At 41.8% G+C, this 22479-nt stretch overlaps 3 protein-coding genes across 4 annotated transcripts; 2 read left to right on the top strand and 1 right to left on the bottom strand.

The window, feature by feature from the left end:
• The first annotated feature begins 2343 nt into the window (after positions 1–2343).
• LOC118787352 (proline-rich protein 18-like) lies at positions 2344–3054 on the top strand. Its single transcript, XM_036542924.1, has one exon. The coding sequence runs from the start codon at positions 2344–2346 to the stop codon at positions 3052–3054; it is 711 nt and encodes a 236-aa protein (XP_036398817.1).
• A 2542-nt stretch (positions 3055–5596) lies between these two features.
• On the top strand, positions 5597–10039 carry LOC118786898 (group XIIB secretory phospholipase A2-like protein). 2 transcript variants are annotated; one of them, XM_036542259.1, is made up of 5 exons: positions 5597–5653; positions 6166–6448; positions 8105–8193; positions 8466–8631; positions 9737–10039. In XM_036542259.1, exons 2-5 carry the CDS (start codon positions 6214–6216, stop codon positions 9853–9855), a joined length of 609 nt encoding a protein of 202 aa, XP_036398152.1. In that variant the 5' UTR covers positions 5597–5653; positions 6166–6213; the 3' UTR covers positions 9856–10039. The 2 variants fall into 2 exon arrangements, with proteins under 2 accessions (XP_036398152.1, XP_036398144.1); XM_036542251.1 differs by lacking the exon at positions 5597–5653 and having other exon boundaries at positions 5948–6448.
• Positions 10040–11911: 1872 nt separating this feature from the next.
• On the bottom strand, positions 11912–21484 carry LOC118782885 (broad substrate specificity ATP-binding cassette transporter ABCG2-like). The gene is made up of 15 exons (XM_036536502.1): positions 21378–21484; positions 20822–20881; positions 20527–20644; positions 19942–20097; positions 19309–19466; positions 18335–18486; positions 17483–17575; positions 16992–17143; positions 16522–16673; positions 15061–15150; positions 14731–14855; positions 14483–14637; positions 14147–14236; positions 13738–13790; positions 11912–12059 (listed from the first exon to the last, which is right to left on the bottom strand). Exons 1-15 carry the CDS (start codon positions 21482–21484, stop codon positions 11912–11914), a joined length of 1809 nt encoding a protein of 602 aa, XP_036392395.1.
• Between the last annotated feature and the right edge of the window lie 995 nt (positions 21485–22479).

Raw genomic sequence — 22479 nt, 5'->3', positions numbered from 1 at the left:
AGAGATATCTAGAGGTAATATCCTGATCAGTCATAAATATGTATGTTTTGTAGTAGAATGATTATATGTTAAAACGGCTTGCCAAATTCCTCAGATTATTAGAGAGCAGTTCTTCTATGCAAACAGTAAATATGAGAGAAATTTTAATTTTCTACATAAATATTTAACTACACATATTTATTTGCATAAATATATATTTTTTTTTTACTGAAGAATGTGTTATCGTTCTTAACACTAACAATTCTACATTATTTTTCCTTGTGCTGTGTTATAGCAGTACGGTCTCAGATGGGAGAGGTGTGATTCTATTGTATCTTTTTTGAGATGGTGAGCAGGGCAGCAACATTTTAGATATGTAAGCCTTTTGATGTGCCTTAGAGCTGAATTGAGCCATTATTCACATGTGTAAGGAGGAAAGGAGGCGTCCATGTGTAACACAGTTTCCATACTGGACCGAAAAATGCTCTTTTATCCTTTTCCAGTCTCCACTTTAAGACAAGCCAGTTTAAGACAAGGTTTCCAGGAACACCTTTTCACATTCTTTGTACACTAAAATAATTTGTATTTTAGACGTTTTGGACTGACTATGTATTTACCAAAATAAACAATCATAACTGTAATTGTACAAAACACTCTTCATTAAAGCAAACTTGTGAAGTGAGAGCTATGTATGCTGTATGATGTAGGTCATGGTGACAAACCGAAATGATGTATCTGAAAGCAAACCAGCAATAATATGCAGATGGCAGATTGTTTGTGACAGTAGATATGCTACCATTGGATGTAAGCAGGCGTGTTGGCCACTAACAGTGCAGATCAGATCATGTCTTTCAAACGATGTCACAAATACAGGTGCAGCATTTCATAGGGACATATGGTGTATTATTTTATTTTATTTATTTTTTTTATTCAGCTCAGGATATTTTTTTTAAATGTGTTTCACTGTGTTTAAAGATTGCTGACGCTGTTGTTATTGTTAGCCTTCTTGAAGGGGAGGAACAGGATCATGGGCTGGTGGTGGATGACTTTGTGGCTCGGTGTGATGAGTCTTTCCTCAATCTAAATGTGTCAAAAACAAAAGACATGAACATTGATTTTAGGAAGTCACAACCAAGCACTCTGCCTACTGTTGTAAAAGGTTTCGACATTGACCTAGTGGATAGCTACAAATATTTGGGTATTGTTCTTGATAACAAACTGTGTTTTGAATCCCATGTTGATGCTACCTCAAAACAGGTCCAGCAAAGACTTTATTTTTTTGAGAAAAATTAACTCTTTTAACATTTCTACTGAGATGATGACTCTCTTTTACAGACATTTCATTGAATCTGTTTTAACCTTTTGTATTATTGCATGGTTTGGAAGCTTAAATTTATCCAATAAGAACAGACTTGGAAGTCTTGTTAATATAGCCAGCAAGATCTCAGGGAAGCCATGCCAAGCTTTTGGACATTTATAACAGACAGGTCCTTACACTTACACTATATTGGATTGTCAGGACCATCCACTTCAGAGGGAGTTTGTGCTATTGCCCTCAGGTCGGCGTTTCAGGGCTACTGTTTGTAGGACTAGACTCTGTGTCTCTTTCATCCCTGCTATTGACATGCTTAATGGCAGATAGTACTCTGGTTTGCATTCCTTGCACTACCTTGTACACTGCCACACTTGCATATTTGCACACTAGCATGTTGTACATGGTATGAATTTCCTTTTCCCAGTACATCGCACATTTGTACATTTGCACACGGCACATTTTTTGCATGGTATGAACTTCCATTCCCTGTACTAGCTGTACTATGTACTGTACCATGATTATTGTGCTGATGTTGTAGTCAATGTTGTTCTTTCGTAGTCTGTTGGATGTGAACCCTGGCTACAAAACACTTTCCCCTAGTGGGATAATACCTAATAGGAAGATACCTAACCTAACCACTAAAGCTGAGATGCTGAACACAACTTCCATGATGATCTGTTCAGTTTAACAGCTGTATGCAGCCATGTGTTGCTCACTGTATAGGGTTATAGGTATTAGGTTAGACGTTATTTGTGGTTCTCAGCGGGGTTCACAGCTATGGTTTTACTACGTTTCTCGTGCGTGTTTGCGAAGCCACGCCCTCTTCCGAAGGCAATAAAGGTGGCAGGGATCGCGCGCGGCGGGGTATGGTAGGGAACAGGTAGGGTGCGTGTGGGGAGCGAGACGCATTGGTGGGACTTCCTGTGCTGAATGAGACGGATGATGACGTTGAAATTGTTAATAACGAACTTTTGCCGTTTTTACATTTTTTCGAAGAATTTACATCGAATGCAGAATTTATGTATTATTTGATTTTGCTTCTAACTAAAATGCCGTTCCCACCTGTAAAACCGAGGATTTCTTCCCCAACTAGAGACGCGTTCCGAGAGGAGCATCCTGGTAGCGTTTCTCAGCCGCTATTTAACACAACGACTACAGAGCAGGACTCTGAAGAAGACCGGACCGCTAAGTCAGCGTGTCTAAAACAGCTAGGACGAAAGACTCAATCGAAGAGCAAACTTCCGATTCATAAAGGGGGCAATCTGCGGGTGGAAGGCAAGCCCCCGTGTCTGAATCTGCCCCAAAACAGCGCGCCGCTCTCGGGTACACCGAAAAGGGGTGCGCGTTCCCCACGGAACATGCCGAAGGAACCGGAGGAGGAGGAGATACGGCTGTCCCTCAGCCTCACTCCCGAGTCCGTGCAGGTGCTTCAGAAGCGCAGTTTGATAAAGCAGATGGCGAGTTGCGCTTCGTCTTCAGGCTCTCGTCGCAGACAGGATTTTTCCTGCAGAATAGTCCAAGGACCCAGAAGCAACATTCCTGTACCCAAAGCAGGAAATATCAGTGACATCAGTGCAATCGTTAAAATCTCTCTGTTGAATGAGCACTATAAATATGACGACGTAGAGTACGAAGAAGAAAACCGGAATGTGGACGAGACAGTTATCAGAAAGTGCAAAGAGTGGCTCAGAGGAGTGGAGAGCGCTGCTTCCTTTGGGAAAGCCGACACATTCGCTGTGTCGCAACTAAAGAGCCGCTGACGCTGCACTTCAGTGTTTTCAAGGAAAAAGAAAATACTGCTCATTGGTCCTAACTGAAAAGCATAATGGTTTTTTTGTGATCTGTTCTTTTGCGAGGAAAACTGTTTCGAATTTATTGTTGCTTGAATTATGTGTTGATGAGACTGTCATTGCTATTTTGTAACATGAAGCACGATCCTCTGGGCGTTCGACGGTGGTTATATTTTGTGTTGCTTAAATGCGGTACTTATGCGTTGACTGAAGGTGCGAAAAAAGGTAGCTCAACGTGTGCGTATTTCCCTTGAAGGCGGAGCGGATGATGCCAGTGCGAGAGCGTTTGGCATCGTGCTGATTATAAAGTTTGTTTGAGCACTAGTTTGTGTTTGTTTTAGTGTTTAAAAACGTTTTGATGGAATGAAAAGGGATCCATATTGAACGTTATGCCGTTGGAATGACATGTATTGTAATGTATCTATTACCGTCAAAAATCTTGTTCTGAAATGTATGTTTAAGGTGAGAGGCTGAGGAACTGTTTACTTCACGTTCCTATAAACATTAAGTGAGCGCCCGATGTCGGATATCTTCAAGAGCGTGGATGTTTTCTCTATAATGTACATTTTTGCAGCTTTAATTCGGCGTAGCTAACAGGATTTCCCCAGGACAGTTAGCCACACTGTAGACAGGTCGCCAGGCCTGTCAGCTGTCATTAATCCACTGACAAACGAACCGGTCACTGCAAGACTAGCAGGTGGCTAGTATTATTATTAATAATTGATAATTGTTAATACACGGTCCTTCTGAACTGCTGCAAACGATGAAGAATTATATTGCATTATAGGAAAACCATATTGTATTGATATACTTTCATAGAAAAACAAGTATATTTTACATACTTTCAAGTACTTTCATCAAATGCATTCCTGATACATGTCAATTACAAGTCCACCTCAACCCTCCCCACCTTTCAGAACGCTGGTGTTGGCTGATTGGGCAGTGAGGGGAATGGCCTCTCCCTTACATTCTAACCATCAGCAGACCCTACACACAGGCAAGCTCACTGCATTCTGTGACCTCAGGATGCCTGGTTCTCCTCCTCCCCACCCCTTTGCCATGGGTTTGTCTTGTCCTCTGCTCTGGTCCCAGTGTCCCTGCGGTGTCTGGCCATCTTCTGACACAAATTGAAGACCCACCTTTACAGGCTGTACTATGGCTGCTCCCCCCAAACATGACTCACCCCTTCCCTTATCTGTAGTCTCATTGTAGGGTATGTGTTACTGCACTCATGTATTGAAGCACATACCCACTCGTTATCAGCACTATGCAGGGATGACGCATTTTCCGTCACTGTCAGGAGTGTCCTGTGTTTCAGCTCATTTTGCTAGATGCATTTTGTACCTGTTCTCTATAAATCACTCTGGATAAACGTCTGCTAAACAACAAAATCCAAATGGAAATTACATTTCGAACACTTAAGCTCGTTCAAAGTTAGTTTTAAAGAAAGTAATGTGTTCCACATGTAGCTTTCACACAGTACTAACAGGGATCTCAGGTCCCTTCAAAACTGTTTACCTTGGTTATGACTGACAATGAATGTGACAGATTTTTTCATGTTCTTTGTAAACCTGTTTTTGTAAATGTGATTGCTGCAAGTCAGTGTTTCCCTCTCCTGGTGTTGGAGTCGGCTGGTTTTCAGTCCAGCTGCGCTCTCAGTAATGAACACTGCTCTGTGTTTCACTCCACTAAAAACTCTGATGTCTGTTGTGGTTCAGGCGTGGGCTGTTGGAGCCATCTTTACTCGAACCAAAGTATACATGTGAGATATCCCTAATTTATTTCAATTCATTCATCCTTCAGTCCTTCAAACAAATGCGTAATATAAACAAGTATTCACTTTAATTGAGAGTTGTGCAATGGGTCCTAGAAAAGGAAATTGAAAAACTAATTATGTTTAACTCTGAAAGCTGAAACAAATATGTTCAATGGACAGATATTCACTAAAATATGTTTAACAAATAAATGAAAATCGGCAGACACCAGGGCAGCCAGAGCTAGGAATGGGAAACACTGCTGTAGATGGAGCACACTTCAACAGTCAAATACTTTATGTTTTGGAAATAGTCTGTCAAATGCTTTTAAGAGAATTGTAATATATTTTCAAGATGCAATTCAATAAATCTTTTGTGTGTTTTTCAATTACATTTGTAAAGTCAAATACTCTGTATTTGAAAATATTATATTCCTATATATAAGCTAGTTGAAAATACTTTAACTGCATATGTACAGTTAATATCTGACCCCAGTCTGATGCTTAGTGAACTCCCAATTGGCCCCCAAGGCTCAGACACTACAACATTCCTCAGCTAAGCAGTGCAGATCAGCAGTGGCTCCCTGAGGTGGCGTTCATGGGAGCAGTGCTCCCCCTGCTGGCAGTCACCAGCCATATCCTGTGTGTCCTGGCACAGGGCACTGAGTGTGTCTCTCAGCAGCAAATGGCAGTCAGTGCTTTTTGGGGAGGGGCAGCCAGCACCTCTGCCGCACATGCTCTAGGGACAGTCATTGGTCACCAGATATCACCTGAAAACAGCAGCTAATTAATCCATTGAGGAATAACATACTTCTGGTAATACATTAATTTTCTTCATTTTCAATTTCAAAATTAGAAATTTATTTATATTGTATTTGTCTTCAGTGTAATTCTTGTGTAAATAACACATGAAAGATATCAGGCCCAATCAGGGCAAGAGTGTCTTATCATATATGAAAACACATACAGAGAGGTATGAGAGATAGATACATTGATACTTTTGTACATCGCTTTGGATAAAAGTGTCTGCTGAATGAATAAATGAATAAATGTAAATTTAATGTAAATGATATGTTTATTATTGGAGAAATCGCACATCTCCAGCATTAAATGAAACTGCAATGACCTGAGCTCAGTGAGATAGGAGGTGATCTTTGTTCCTCCACAGTGGCCCTGCCTTGCTGTCTGTCTGTTTCAGTTACAGGTTGAAGTCCAAGTCTGCGCATAGGGCCAATGTAAGAGTGTGCATGTCTGTGTCTCACTCATTCTCTCTGTGTTGCTCTCACACTCCTTCTCTGCGTATCGCTCTGACTCTGCGCTGTCTGTAGCCGGTCGAGTCTCTCTGTCCCTCCTGCCCTCTGTTCCCTGGCTGCGGCATGCGTCCTCATATTCTCCTCCTGATGTGTCTCGCTCTGCGGGTCACTGTCGCTCAGGACGCTGACCCCGTGGCCCCAGAGCAGGCAGCCAACGGCACGCAGACGGAGGAGGAGGACTCTGACTGGGGGCTGAACTCTATCCGGGGGAGCTTCGAGGCTGTGAACAGCTACTTCGACTCCATGCTGGAACTGCTGGGAGGGAGAGACGGAGTGTGCCAGTATCGCTGCAGATATGGTAAGAGCAGACCCATGCTGCCTCTGCTGCTCAGATCGATAATATCATATTTCCTCGCCCTCTCAGATCGATAATTTCATATTTTCCTCTGCCTCTCGCATGGAAAATTTCATATTTCATATTTTACTTTATTTTTAACACCATTTATTTACATGCACCTTGGCTTGTTGCAGTAGAGTGAAATCATGACCTGAACCTGTAAAAATGGAGGAGAAAAAACAGCTAACAAACAGCAGAGGGAATAAATCAACAGCACAAAAGCATAAATCCCTAATAACTGGGACAATACATTTCACAGTATTGAAAATTTGGAAGAAAAAAACACCTTGAATGAGACACAAAATATTTGTACGCATAAAAATAATGTTTTGGGACACATGGGGTGAAAGCCACAGATGGAGTTCACTGAATGAGCTCCATGCTTTGATATAAATGGCAGCCCATGTCCAAGTGTAGAGGGCCACTTTATTACAGAGAGACCCTGTTAGCTGTGTGTCTGTGTACCTCAGAGAACATCCACTCATTGTCCTCTTGATACCTTAAACCATGATCATTCTAAATCTACGGTGACTAGCTTTCACATTTAAGACTGTGTTGAGCAGTACTATTACTGCTCCTAATAATAATCATCATTATATATTTTTTTATTTATAATCATCATTCATTCATATATAGTCATTCATTTTAAACCATTTCAAGGTGCTGTGTAGTGTTGGCATAAAAATCAACAAAGCATGAATAACAGAAAATAAAATACATGACAGATAGAAATCATTATGGAATTCAGCAGATGATACGGTTATAGGAGAGGTTTAAAGTGAAATAAAACATTTAAGATCCATGAAGGTAGGATTTTATGTTGGTTGTAAAGGAGTGTCTGGAGACTGTATTCTTTATTTACGGTATAACTAATTTTTAATGCTGTGCAGGGGGATTGTGTTCTGGGTATACTGTGTCCAGGTGATGTATGAGTTTTAACACTCTCCTGTATGATTATACATTTTTAACCACTTAATGTAGCTTCCAGGGATCCAAAGAGAAGTAAAGTCAGGGCACATATCTGTCACTACAGCTGCTTTTATTACCATTAATAACAACACTTCAGTGAAGAAGCTGCTAACGCTAGCCTGGGGGAGGACTGGACTCTGGTCTGGGTGGGACATCCTCATTAGCACTTTCACCCTCACAGACTTATCTAGTGAAAGGAAAGAGTTTTGTGGTAATACTTGTGGTAAGACTACTGTGAACTGACAGAAGTCTAATAGTAACAAAGCAATAAATAATAATAAAGATGGAATGTAAATATTGTGATTCATGCAACAAGTTGACTTTCTATGTGACAGCAAGGATCTGTAGGTCCTTGAAGTATATTTTATTGTCAAAAATCTAGCATGTATTCAAATTGTTAAGGAAAAGGCCCCTCCTATTCAAAAGTTGCAGGTTTGTATTATTAGACTTTCTGCTGAAGGTGGAGTAGGATTTGGACTGACTGATTTTTACATTCACACATGTTCAATGGGCACTTTCATCCACAGCGGCTTACAGGAAGTGCATTCAGACAGTTAGCTGCACGGATGCTGAATAATTTGGGTCATTTTTGTGGTGGGGAACATCGGTCCTATCAATCATCTTCCTGATGCTAATCATCTCTTTCAGGAAAGGCTCCTCTTCCTCGGCCCGACTACAAGACACCTGAGCCCGACGGCTGCAGCTCTTACTTCCTGGGCCTGCCCGTACCTGAGGGAGTACGTACCTGTCACATACCTGTCAATCTTCAAAAAAACTGACGCGGCTGTCTACCTTCATACAAACACATATTCACCATTCAGTGTCTACACAAGCACAATTACAACCCTTGCCATCTCTATGCAAACGGACACACACTTCAGTTTGTATATGAACTCGCACAATAACACACAAACTCACACAGCCTTCAGTCTGTTTATATACTCACACAATAACACACACAAACTCACACACCTGTCTGTTGCTATGGTGACCTCTCTGTGCTGGGCAGGTGGACATGGGGATCCCAGCAATGACGAAGTGCTGTAACCAGCTGGACCTTTGCTATGACACCTGCGGCGCCAATAAGTACCGCTGTGATTCTAAGTTCCGCTGGTGTTTACATGGCATCTGCTCCGACCTCAAGAAGAGCCTGGGCTTTGTGTCAAGGGTGGAAGGTCAGCCATTCTCATGCACTATTACATGTAATAAAAACCCCACATATGCTGACACACCGTGATCAGACATGCTGTTATTGCTGATAAAAGTCTGATGCAGGAGTGGCTGTGCTGATCACACTGAATTTGCTGATTACCAATGTACATGTGATGCAGTATCTACACCTGCCATTTAAAGGATTTGAAATCTCATATACCAGCATGTTATATCTCATATACCTGTCATATTATAATCTCATAAGGCCTAATCTTCACTTTTCCAAGTCTTTTCCACACTTACCCAGCTGCCCCGTCTGCTCCTCATGGCAAAAACATGTCTCTTTCAGCTTGGCTAACAAATAGCGAGGGTTAACACTAACCCTAACCCTCAAGCCTGAGTGTACTGTCTTTGCATGGCTCCATTAACTACTAAGTAACCTGGCCTCTGCAACATTATGGCTAACCTATTACCAATAAAAATCAGACGTGTATTTATCAAACTACATTGATACCTAGCCACCTGGTGCCAAAGCAATGAACAAATGTGGAGATGAATGATCAATGGAAACCTCTTTTCAGCTAGCTTACAATATTTCCTTTCATAACGATTTTCAGGACTAGCTGCAATGGCTAGTCCTAGCTAGCTGGCTAGCTGGTCCTCTGGTTAGATGAAAAAGGCATATGGGTGGTTGTGTGGTTTAGAGTTTGGGAATATTTACTTTGTAATTAGTGCTTGCCCAATATGTGTAAGGTAATGTCACTCAAATAGGCTTCATACTGCTGTCAGTATGTTTAAATAGACATATTTATAGAAATGTTAGTACTGTCTTTCTGTTAGTACTGACTGTCTGGTAAGAGAAATGCTAGTTCTGTCTTTCTGTTACTCAGTACTAATATTTCTCTTAACAGACAGCCAGTACTGTCTGTTAAGGGAAGTGTTAGTACTGACTCTCTGTTAGTACCAACTCTCTTCCTGTTCCCTCCTCACTTGTCTCTGTCCCATCTCCCTGTTCCCTACATCACTCTCCCCCTTTTCTTCCATTCCTCTAACTCTCTCAGAGCGTCTTGCAGCTTTTGAAAGTGTGCAGACATCCTGTTTCACACATTCTCTTTCTCCCTCTCTCAGCCTGTGAGACAGTGGCCGACACCCTGTTCAACACAGTGTGGACACTGGGCTGCAGACCCTTCATGAACAGCCAGAGGGCAGCATGTATCTGCGAAGGAGAGGAGAAAGACGAGCTGTAGAGAATTCCCCATCTCAAACAGCACAGCACCATACAACACAACACAACATTCAGCACAATACAACACAACACAACACAAAATGATACAAAATGACACAACAGTGACAACCACATGAAAGCACTTACACACGTGCAAGCACACACACTTTCTCTCTCTAACCCCACACACATGCACACACACACTCTTTCATGTGTGCACTCTCACATGCACACTCACACACACACAATTACACACGCTCTCCCTCACACACCACACACACAAAAACAAACATTCTCATACTGGGAATGACAGAGAGGCTTGGAGTAAGAAATCGCGCTAGACGAAGGGGAAAAGCAAAAAAAGCCTGTAAAAGAAAAACCAAGGCTCTTTGTTTTAATTTGTGTCATATTTTCTTTTTTAGTTTGTTGTTTTCATCTAATGAAAACTTTTAAATGTATTTATTTTGTCAGTGTGTGTGCTTTCTCTCCTTGTGAATAAATACTAGTGTAAAAATGAGGAAATTGTCCTGCTGTTCTCCCGACGTTCTCAAGCCGTCATCATTCAGTGTCACAGTACTGAATATTTGAGTGGTTTCTGAATGTATTTTACCAGACATGCAATGATCATTCTGAACATGGGGCTGGAAACCAAAATGCTTACCTAAACTGCTAGATAAATATGATATTACATTTTTTTGTCAATTCCTCCTGATATTACATTATTGGCATTTAGCAGACACTCTTACCTGGAGCAACTTATATCAATTACAGGTTTTGCAATGTTATCCATTTACTCAGCTGGATATTTACTGAGGCAATTGTGGGTTAAGTACCTTGCCCAAGGGTACAACAATAGTGCCTTCATGGGGAATCAAACTGGCAACCTTTCGGTTACGATTCCTGCTGCTTAACCACTGCACTACACTGCTGCCCCACTGCTGATGAAATGAATGATGAATGATCACATGATTGCTGATCTACAGTACTGTGATATCCCACGTTCTACTCCTTCTCATCCAGTACAGTTTCCGGCAATTTCCTGACCCCCAAAATGCACCTCTTTAGGGTACATTTTTGAGGCAGTCTGCATGTGTTTATGGGTTTGAAGCTGTCTGCCTGACTCACGATTGAGTGTAAGTTTCTCAGCGGCCATCCACAACAACCAACAAAGCTTGCAGTTTCTACAGTTACTAGTCAAAACAGGTCAAGTTAAGGACCTTGCTCTAAACTGCTTCTCACACAAGGTTAGAAGCTTACTGGGCTTCTTTCCTGATCATTACTCCTTTTGAATGGATAAAAGTCAGTGATGGGTTAGTGTCAGGACAAACACACACTAACAATACATGTAATTTAATGTTTACATTTAAAAACAAAACCAGTGATGATCAACAATAATGAAATAATAAGAACTAATATTCACAAAACAAACCACAGCATTGGTGATGCTGTGCCCCCTACCCCCCATACAGGGACCTTTAAACATGGCTGGATTTTTCTGCACCAGTTACACTCATGAAATGGAGGAATTAATTATCTTTTTCAACAGGCACTTGAATGTATCCTTTCAAAGAATAGATTTATACTCATTTGGGAGATTGTGTCTGCCTCTCTCATTGACCAGGGTTTGATTAAGCACTTGGTCAGGATCTGCTTGTGGTTTATATTTGCCTCTAACCCTAAAATTCAAAGATGCCATTCAAAGATAACCACAAAAATGACTATTGAAAAGCAATTAGTGTAAAAATGAGGAAATTGTCCTATTGAGACTATTGAAAAGCAATGTTAAATAATAATAAAACATTGATTGAAATGAAAATGATAACATGCTGCTTTCTATTTTCAACAGTATTTTCTTCCATTTGGTTGTTTGAATCATAAAACGAATGGGACATGAAGTCATTGTGTGTTGGAACCTGACAGCGGATCACTTCCTGTCATCACGGCTGCTTCCTGTCAGGCTGGTGTGGAGCTCCTCAGTCATTTTTGCCTTCTGCTGCACAGATCCCCACGGAAGCTGCTCCCTGAGAAGCAGAGAAGCAGCACCCCCTGCCCCCTGCCTCAACCCTGCTTCACCCCCCTCACTTCCAGCGGTTGATCCTGCAGAGCTGGATGTATGCCAGCACCATGCAGCCACACATAATGCCAAACAGCGCCACCTGGTTCTGCCAGAACCCCCACGGGCTGTAGTCAATACCTTGAGCGTCCATGTACATCTCCCCTGTCAAACTGAGAGAGAGGGGGTGGACAGAGAGAGAGAGAGAGAGAGAGAGAGAGAGAGAGAGAGAGAGAGAGAGAGATTATGCCATTATTTCTATGCCATTAAAAAATCTATCCAATTTGACATACCAATTAGAATCTGGCTCAAAATTTTCCAATCAGTCATAGAACCAATTGCATTATACGGCAGTGAAGTGTGGGGTCCACTCATGTACAATGGGTTTGAAAAATGGGACAAACACCCAGTTGAAACCCTGCATGCAGAGTTCTGTAAGTCTATCCTCAAAGTACAGAGGAGCACACCTAACAATGCATGCAGGGCTGAATTAGGCCACTATCCCCTATCAATTAAAATTGAGAAACGAGCCATCAAATTCTGGAAACATCTCAAATCAAGTGACCCCAACGCTTATTGTTTTAAAGCCCTGAAAAGCCAAGAGATGAGCACAAAAATAAGTCCCCTCTGCCAGCTAGTCTTGAGGCTCACACAAACTAATACGACAAACAAGAATAACCAGACTAATACAACTAACAATCAGCCTCAGGACTATGCCACCCTCGCACAAACAATTCGGCCTAACCAAATTATAAAAACACAAAAAGAAAACTATCTGACATATTGGATTGAAACAACAAAAAGTCAAAGTAAACTTCAATGCTATTTGACCCTAAACAGAGAATACACTGTAGCAGACTACCTGTCCACAGCATCTAATACAAAACAAAGGAAAACCTTGACCAGGTACAGACTAAGCAACCATAACCTGGCTATTGAAAGAGGCAGACACAGGCAAACATGGCTGCCCACAGAAGAGAGACTATGTACCCATTGCAGCCAGGGCATGATAGAAACAGAGCTCCACTTCTTGAGTGAATGCTGCAAATTGAAAGATATCCGGAAGAAATTCTTTCCTGAATTCAAAACAATCTACCCAGACTTTGAAAAGTTTGAGGACAGTAAGGTTCTAAGAATATTACTAGGAGAGGAACAAGATAGTGCCAGAGTCGCAGCTAGGTATGTGGATGCCTGCCACAGAGAAAGAGAGTCACTCCATCGGTAAAACACTTCAAGAAATAAATACACACACACACACACACACACACACACACACACACACACACACACACACACACACACACACACACACGCATTCACACCACACACACACACACACAAACACACACCACACACACACACACACACACACACACACACACACACACTTCTGTATTTGTTGTTTGTTTGTTTTAATGTATGTAGAAATGCTTTGGCAATACAAATGGAGTTTTTGTCATGCCAATAAAGCTCATTTGAATTTGAATTTGAGAGAGAGAGAGAGAGAGAGAGAGAGAGAGAGAGAGAAGAGATTAAATAAAAACACAACTCCTGTTGCAGACATACACATATATGCATGTACATACCTCCAAATACAGACACACACATGCACATACACACTCAAGCATTAATCACACACACACACACACAAACACATACATGCACAAACATAGAAACACAGAATATATCAGATACATAGCTGCAGTGTAAACCAGAATTGTTTCTGTCTAAATGTACATAATGTACATACCATAAATTTTCTGTAATTTAAAATGTTCAAGCCATATTACATTTACTCCCCTGCTGTAATAGCCAGACTTTCCCACAAGGTAGCGCCAAAGCTAAACATACCTGACATTGCCACTGGTGAACACCTGCCCCTTCATCTCATTGATGGTGACTGCCTGCAGGGTGAGAGTAGAGTCTGAAATGGCTCTGTCCAAATGTTACCACAAAGAGATAGGACACAGTAATCGCTACAAAATTCTGTCACGTAATATGCACGGATAATTTCATTTTTGAGAATTTTTAGTGAAAAGCTTTTATTTACAGTTTCTTTAGTTATATTCTAGTCCAAGTAACATCAAAAATATCAAATGTGAATAAATATATTTTCAACACATGAAATATATTTCAAAACATTTTGATTGTTGAATGCCTTGAATTTGTTAATTAATTTGCCATTCATTGATACAGTTAGTATACCATCGGTATTTTGCTCAAGTATTTTAAGTGCTTTGCTCATCCTCCTATTCCTCACCTCTAGACCGTAGCGGAAAATGCTGACCCATTTCAACCAAGACAACCAATTCAGCATGGAGTTCAGATTCACCAGGAAACCACCAAAAACCTGGAGGCACAGAGAGAGGGGGTTAGTCGCTGATCCAGGCAGAGAGTGAGATGGCGTCAATCTTTAAACATGACACACAGAGCAGGGTCAGTTTCTAGCAGGCAGATTTAGCAGAGGCTCAGCTTCTGAGCAAAACAGAGAGACAGGCAGAGAGATCATCATCATCATAAAAATAACATTATGTTGTTCATCTGTATCAATATTATCATCTTCCCCATCATCAGTATCAGCAGCTGCTGTCCTCACCATCATGAAGACGTACGGCAGGGCGATGAGGATGTTGGCCATGGCGAAGGAGGCCACACTGGCGCTGACCAGAAAGGCCAGACCCACGGCTGCCAGACTGACCAAGCTCATAGTCAGTGCAAACAGGAAGAAGGCGTCTGCGTCCGGCTTCAGGCCTGGGGAAGGAGGAGACGGTGAGTGGCTCTGCACAAGGCTTCATGTTCCAGGGGTAGAGGAAGGGTGGCCAGGAGTGGGGTGCCACTACCTACCCATCATATAGTAAGAAATGCTGGAGAAGATGAAGATAGGGAGAATTCTGTTGGGGAGCAGGTCAGCAAACACCTTGGCCAGGAAATAGACTGATGTCCGATAGTAACCACTTGAATTTTCATGGCTGCAGGAAAAAGAAGGTAAAGATATTCATTAACCAAAACACATACCTTACAGGTGATTCTGTGCATCAGCCATTCTTAAAATGGAAGCCAAGTGCATTTATGCGTGTTTCTGTGAAACAGCAAGGAAATGGACTCAGTCCAAACACACACTCGAACATGCTCGCACACACACGCACACACACACATGTGCACATGTACACTTACATAAAGAGCGCTCTCTCATTGATGAAGAGCTCGACAGCAGACAGGTTGCCAAAGACCATGTTGATGATGAGAAAGAAGAAAGCTCCAACCCTGAAGCACAGACACACAGAGACACACAACAGACAGGGGAGATCATCTGTCAGCAGCATGATGTCACAATGGCTGAATACCTCAAAGATAACAGTGATAAGAATGAGATTCTGCCTCTGTACTGTAAAAGTGTGGAAGGACTGGACAATCAATAATCACAAATGATTTTACAGGACAGCCCATCATGTTAACATTTTGGATACTGAAGTACAGGAATAAATAAATGCAGAAATGCAGAAACAATTAACATTTATTTATTTATTTATGAATTTACTCTCAAGATTTATTTATTTATTTATTTTTAACATAAGCCAGCTTTTGTCCTCCATAATAGGAAATGCAGGGTACAGATGTGAAAATGTGAGTCTGTGCTTTTGTGTGCCTGTGTTTGAAGCATTACATTAGCTATGTACATGCTGTGAAACATGCACTCCTCAGCTGTAGTAAAGGCCTCTATGCCCTACACTACATGCACAGGGGTTCAAATCACATTAAAACACAACAGAAGTGGGGGAAAAATGGGCACCCCCCCATTTTTTTCCTGTTTTGTGGTTTGCCCAAAAAATCTGTGAAAATAAACCTTTTTTGCTACTTCTACTGTGCCTGCTGCTTCTGTGCACTGGTCAGCTTAACCCTCTACCCCACCACCACTGTGTGATGATGTTTGTGTCTGTTGATTATATGGCTGTGTGAGTGTGCGCTGTTTCAGTGATAACCTGAAATGTTTGTTTGAATGTCTTCACGTGACCTTGAAAACACAAGGACAAATCAATAAAACTGTTTCACGTCTAGACTGGGTCTGCGTGCACCAGCATGTCAAATGCAGTTACCAGCAGTTACAAGCAGTTTTATTGATATTTACTTGTATCTTTTAATATTGTCACTGTATCCATATTAATATGTGTGCCTGTTCGATCCCACAGCTGTAGTGCCTGAATTTGGTCCACAAAGATTGATGTAGTCTTTTACAGTACAGCCAATGGATCGCCTATTTGTGGATAACTGCATTTCCAACCACAACCCTGTGAATTTCTGCACTATAGAGTCAGTCTGCCTATTCTTTTAAAGTGTGTTTCAGTGATGTTATTCTGAAAAGTGTTGATAAAAGTCTCTAGACCAAAATATTGGCTGATTGTAGTTCACCCTCTGTACTTTTTCACCTATGATGAAGTAAAAAATTCTTATGTATACTGGGATTCACTTCTTTTGGTGGGATGGTTTAGCATCACTGTAAAAGTCTGGTGATTGGATGGATGATTGCTTTGATGGTTGATTGGTTGATTGATTTAATGAATAATTGAATAGTTTGGGTTAGTTGGTTGGTTATTTGTTTGACAATTATTAATGGCCAGTTGGTGTATTAATGGTTACCTGTTCTGCAGGGCCTCTGGCAAGGTGTGGGGGATCTGAAAGTAGATAAGACCCACCAAAACAGCAAAAAAGATGTTGAGGGCCATCTGTGCGTAGGAGGTCTGAGGGTTCCTCAAGATGTTCTTAATCGTGCGCCCAGCTAACACCATGAACTGGGAGAGAGGGTCACATACAGAGTGTAACTCACTGTATAATAAACATATACACACACAAATACACACACACAAATGCACATACACACCCAAATACACACACACACAGTCTCACACACTGAAGCTTTAACAACTCCAGCAAAATTTGAGCTGTGTTAGGATTCAACCCATCCAAGTCCCTCACTTACTGCCCGGGCTGAGAGCAGGGGCTCTATAGCTCACGGCACTGAGCTATGCTGACAGATACAGTCAGTGGTGGCATGCAGGCCAGCCGTGGTGAGTGACAGAGTGGTGGTGAGTGACGGAGCGGTTTCACACCTGGTAGTGGAAGGGTGTGGCGTAGCTGGCTTTCTCCCTGACAGCTCTGACAGAGGGGTCCACTGCCTGAGTCATCTGCCTCAGCTGCTCTGTCACCTGACTGTACAGTGCAGACTCCCTGTACTGCACTGCCAGAGGGTTCTTCTCCAGCTCTGCAGGGCTGCGCAGCTGGCCTGCGCAGATGCAGACACGGACAGGGAGAATGTTCATAGCAGATGGAGGGAAAAAGGGAGAGGACACAAAAGGAGGAGAGGGGGAAATAGAGAGAAAAGAGAGGGATGAGAGAAAGAGGGGAAGCAGGGAATCAGAGAGAATGGATAAAGAGGGATAGAGAAACATGCAAAAGGAATGAAGGACAAAGAAGAGGATGCTTCCGTTCTGAGTGTTTGACAGTATCTTCCATTCTGAGGGTTTGATAGCATCTTGCACTCTGATGGTTTGACAGTATTTTGCACTCTGTGGGTATAGGATAGGACTGAAAGAATGCTGACCTGCTTTAGGAGAGTCCAGCGTTGGGACGATGTCTCCATTTGTTATGTCCAGGAAGAAATCTGCAGGATTATTGAATGGCTCACGCTGGTACCCTGAGGAATATCCATAAAGCCACACACAATTATTAATCACACACACACATTTTCTCACACACATTCAAACACACATGCACACGTATGCAAACACTTACACACACTCTTTCACACAAACACTCTAACATATGCACACAAACACTTTCACACACACCCATGAATGCACAATATTACACACACACTATAATCCTGCACAGTGGTCACACATTTTCACACTCACTATTAAACAAACACATTAACCTTCTACAAAGCAGCAAGAATAAATTATTATTCTGTGCATCTGCCTGAAACACAAAAACACATTGTCATTGGCTAATCCATGCGTGCGCTCTTCTAATGATGTGATAACGAACACCAGAATCTGAGTCTTCATTTCGTCAGTGGTTTGAAATTTCTTTCCCATGTTGAATGTGTTTGTTATAAACGGGAAGTGATTGGCAGTGGCAGACTCTGTTCCTCCTCCTCCTCTGTGTGAGACTCCTGCCTGATTAAGACTTCTTGCAAACCTTTTAACTAGGTGGAAATATGTGTTTTTTTTGTTGTGATATTCATATCAGTAGAATTGTAAAACTGTAGTGAGTTTTTTTTCTTTTGTGTTAATGCCTTTGATTTTGTTCTTCTATTTTGATTCAGCTTTGACTTAGGCTCTTCATAATGTGACAGCTTTTGAATAAAGTCCATCAATGTCTGTCTCTCTGTCTCCCCTTTTCTTTCTCTTTGTCCCTCTTTCTGTACCTCTCTTTCTGACCGCTGTCTCACCTAGTTCCTCAAAGTACTCCATGGCTCTGCTCGCTGCTCCTGCGTAGATGATCTCTCCCCTGTTCATGAGGGTGAGGTGGTCAAACTGGCGAAAGATGGAGTATCGTGGCTGATGGATAGAGAAGATGATGGTCTTCCCATTCCTGGACAGCCTGTGGTGTGAGACCCAGAGCAGGAATACAGCTAAAAGCAGGTATGAATAGGCTGTTAACCGGCATTAAACAGCTCAGAGGAGGACCATGTTCACTGGACAGCGTCTGTTAACCTGTATTAAACAGCTCAGAAGAAGAAAGCATCTCCTCCTCTGCCTCAGTGCTGACTCTGTGTGCGAGGGGTCATGTGTTCACAACCATAGAATACTCAAAGCAATTAAGCCTGCATTTAAAAAACTACTATATATTATTATATAAATAACACATTTAAGGCAAAAACTTTTCAGTTAAATGTTCAAGTGTTTAAATAGTTCCTTGTTTTTGTTTATGTTTATGCAATTATAAGGTAAACATTTATCAGCAAATGTTTCATACACTGAATGGGCCATACATATATTTTCTACTTTATACATTTGCTAAATACTTGATGTACATAAATATTTAAGACATTTCCATCCATATTTGATTCCCCTGCACAGACCTAATGTGTGCGCTGCTATAGACTCAGTAATCGATCCCCTGCACAGGCTTCAAGCCTGCACTGCTATATATTACTGACTTGAAAAAGACTCTGTGCATTGTTGTAAAATAGTAAGTTAAATAAGCAAATCTGAACAGTATGTGACGCCCAGTAAAGACATGTGTGCTCGTCTCCTTGAACTCACTTTTACAGTTTAATTACTGGATCTTATCAGTGTTATCTCCATATGCATTGCAGGTATAATCCATCTGTGTGCTGTATGGCAGGTTCCAGCCCCCATAGACACATGTGTAGTCAAAAGTACACATTACTTCAGTGGTTTGGGAGTTTCAGGAATGTACCTGTGCAGCAGGGAGATGATGGAGTTGGCAGTGTTGGCATCCAGGCCAGTGGTGGGTTCATCCAGGAAGAGGAGGGAAGGGGAGGTAATGAGCTCCATGCCGATACTGCACCTCTTCCTCTCCCCACCCGAAACACCCCGAAGAAACTCTGTTCCAATATGTGGAAAAACAGGACCACAGAGATGATTCTGCCTCTGTTTGAGTGTGCATGTATGTGTATCTTTGTGTAATCTGTGAGTGTGTGTTTGTACATATACATATATGTGTGTGTGCGTGTGTGTGAATCTTTGTATGTCTGTGAATGAGTGTATTTATCTACATGTACGTGTCTGAGTGTGTTTATCTGTGAGTGTGTGTATGCATGTATATATATACATGTATTTTTGTTTGTCTTTGAGTTTTTCTGAGTGAGTGAGTGCTTGTCTGTGTTTGCCTATATGTGTTTGCTTGTGTTTTTGCATGTGTTTATCTGTGTTAGTGAGTGCTTCTTAGTAAGTGTGTGCAGAGCAAAATGGTAGCAAGAGGGCAATGCACCATACCATGCAAACGTATGCCATTCAACTATCATTACAACCTGTTGTGACTGCACTGGTGTTTCAATTGCATTTTGCAGCAATTAGATATGTTTAGTACCTTGGTGTCTGCACAGTCCTGCAGACCCAGCTCTCTAATCACACTGCTGACTTTCTCTTCTTTGTCTTTTGAGGAGTACTCTGCCCGTGAGAGACGCAGGTTCCCAGAGAAGGCCAGGTTTTCTCTGACTGTCAGAGTCCCCATCAGAATATCATCCTGAAAGAAAGAAAAGGAGAGAGAAAGAGAGAGAGTGAGAGGAAGGTAGTGGCAGGTGTCGGTCAGGTAAGTAAAGAAAAAAGGTGTATTCTTCAAAATTATAGAGAGATTATGGAGAAAATGGAACTATATCACTGAAGGAAACCTTTTTCCTTTTTTCCTAAAACGTCTTCCTATCTATGTTATCTACAGTATCTATGTCTTACTTATCTATCTTATATACTCTTATCAAGTGTTAATGTAGAAGAATATACAATGTGGAACTTGTGCCTAACTACTGATCTGAGAACAGAGTTTGCTCCAGTTTACTAATCACAAACCAGTCCTCAGACACTCTATTCTATTCACCAACTTCAAATAGCAATCAGACATTTGTTTAAAGATGGTCTGACACAGCTCCACCCTCTCTCCCTAGCATTCCCCTCTCACCTGAACCACATACGCAGAGCTGAGTCTCAGGTCAGAGGTCACGACTTTGCTGTCCACCAGCACCTGTCCAGAGCGCAGCCCTTGAGGGTCCTTCCGTCCTGCGATGACATCCAGCAGCCTGTAGAGGGAGAGCAGTACTGTTGGGCCACGTGTATGTGCATTTGTGCGTGGCTGTGCTTGCGTTTGGCGTGTGTGTGTAAATGTCGTCAGCCATCAGTGTTTTATGAGCGCTTGCATAATACCACATGCACTCATAGAAGCTGTAAGCAGCATATCACGTGATAATAAATCTTACGAAGTTTTCCCACTCCCTGTGGGGCCCATGATGGCATTCATTCCAGGCCGCATGATCCCGCTGAAACAGAGGAACCCCAGTCACTTAAAACCAATCACAGAGCTGAAATCAATCATTCAACCAACTACAGGGCTGAAATCAATCATTTAACCAATCACAGGGCTGAATCAATCAGTCAACCCATCACAGGTCAGTTAGTTAGTTTATCCCAAGACAATTACTCAAGCAATGACAGGTCTGAAAATAATCATTAGCTTGTGATGAATAACTTTTCCTAGTTACCCCCATCCCCCCCAACCCTATAAACCTTTACTGGTCTAATACACCCCCACTCCTCCTATATACCCCAACTGTTGGTACCCACCCCCCACTGTTGCAATATACCCCACACCTTGGGTAAGGTCCTTACCCAACAATTGCCTCAGTAAACATTCAACTGTGTGAACGGATAAAAATTGTAACTTACGTGAATGTAAGTTGCTCTGTATAAGAGCGTCTGCTAAATTTAATGTAATGTAATATATACCCATACCCATATACCCACACTGTCCCCCACCTGACATCCTTGAGTATCTCCTTTTCTGGTCCTCTCCTTCGGAAGGGGCCCCTGCTCTCCTGGATGCAGTACCTTAGGTTTTGGAAAGTGAGCGTGGGCCCAGGCATATGGAAGCACAGCTCAGTGTCCATATCTGTAGAATGTACAGGTTCTGCATTGGGCTGAATCATGGTGAAGTGGTGAGAGAGGAGATGTTTAGTCCTGCTCAGTTATGTCTCTCTACTGCACCTGCACTCTCTGTGTTCTTTACAACAAGCCTGTGTCACAGTGGGAGGAGTCAGACAGCTGCCAATCACTCTCTGCTGGAGGGGCATTGGATGTCTCAACCAAGCATGACCCTGACAGTTTCCAAATTTAAGGAAGGTAGAAACATAAACCACAAATTAAATCTGTAGTGACATAATCTCCGAAGTCATCTGATATACTTTTAGCTTTGTAATTTATGCTTTTATAGAAAAATTAACAATGTAAATGACTTTTTACAACTTTAGTACATCTACAATAAAGAACTCCCTGCTTCCTCATTGGTTTGTGTACAGAACATTGCACTTTGTATTCAGGTCACCGTACCTGAGATTACTAGATATCAAGCAGGGAAACATATTGCTGGAGTCACAGTGCAGTGTTTATTATAACAAACAAAGACCATGAGTGTGGCTACTCACACATAGTGAGACTCTCTCCACCCCGTTTCATCTTCCAAATGTGCGGGACATGACAGTGCTCCTGAGGATTTTAATGTAGGGTGACCATACGTCCTCTTTTTCCCGGACATGTCCTCTTTTTGAGACGCATTTTTAGGTCCCAAAAAGAGGACATGTCCGGGAAAAAGAGGACGCATGGTCACCCTATTTTAATATAGTTTTTATATATGAAACTAAACTACATCTAAAAATGAAAAAAAAAAAAAACATTTTCAAAAAACAGGAAAGTGCAAAGTTACCCCAGTTAAAGCATTTATTGTGTGGCGTTATGACGTTATATGTCATAATCATGCTTTTTAAATGAATTTAGATGGGACTGAGGTAAGTATTTGTAACAGATATGAGTCTGACCTATGTCGAAGCACAGCTGAGGCTTTCTTGAGTGGTCACCAAAGAGA

The sequence above is a fragment of the Megalops cyprinoides genome, chromosome 1 (assembly GCF_013368585.1).
Source record: "Megalops cyprinoides isolate fMegCyp1 chromosome 1, fMegCyp1.pri, whole genome shotgun sequence".
NCBI classification, from domain to species: Eukaryota; Metazoa; Chordata; class Actinopteri; order Elopiformes; family Megalopidae; genus Megalops; species Megalops cyprinoides.
This window is presented reverse-complemented; position numbering and strand designations above follow the sequence as displayed.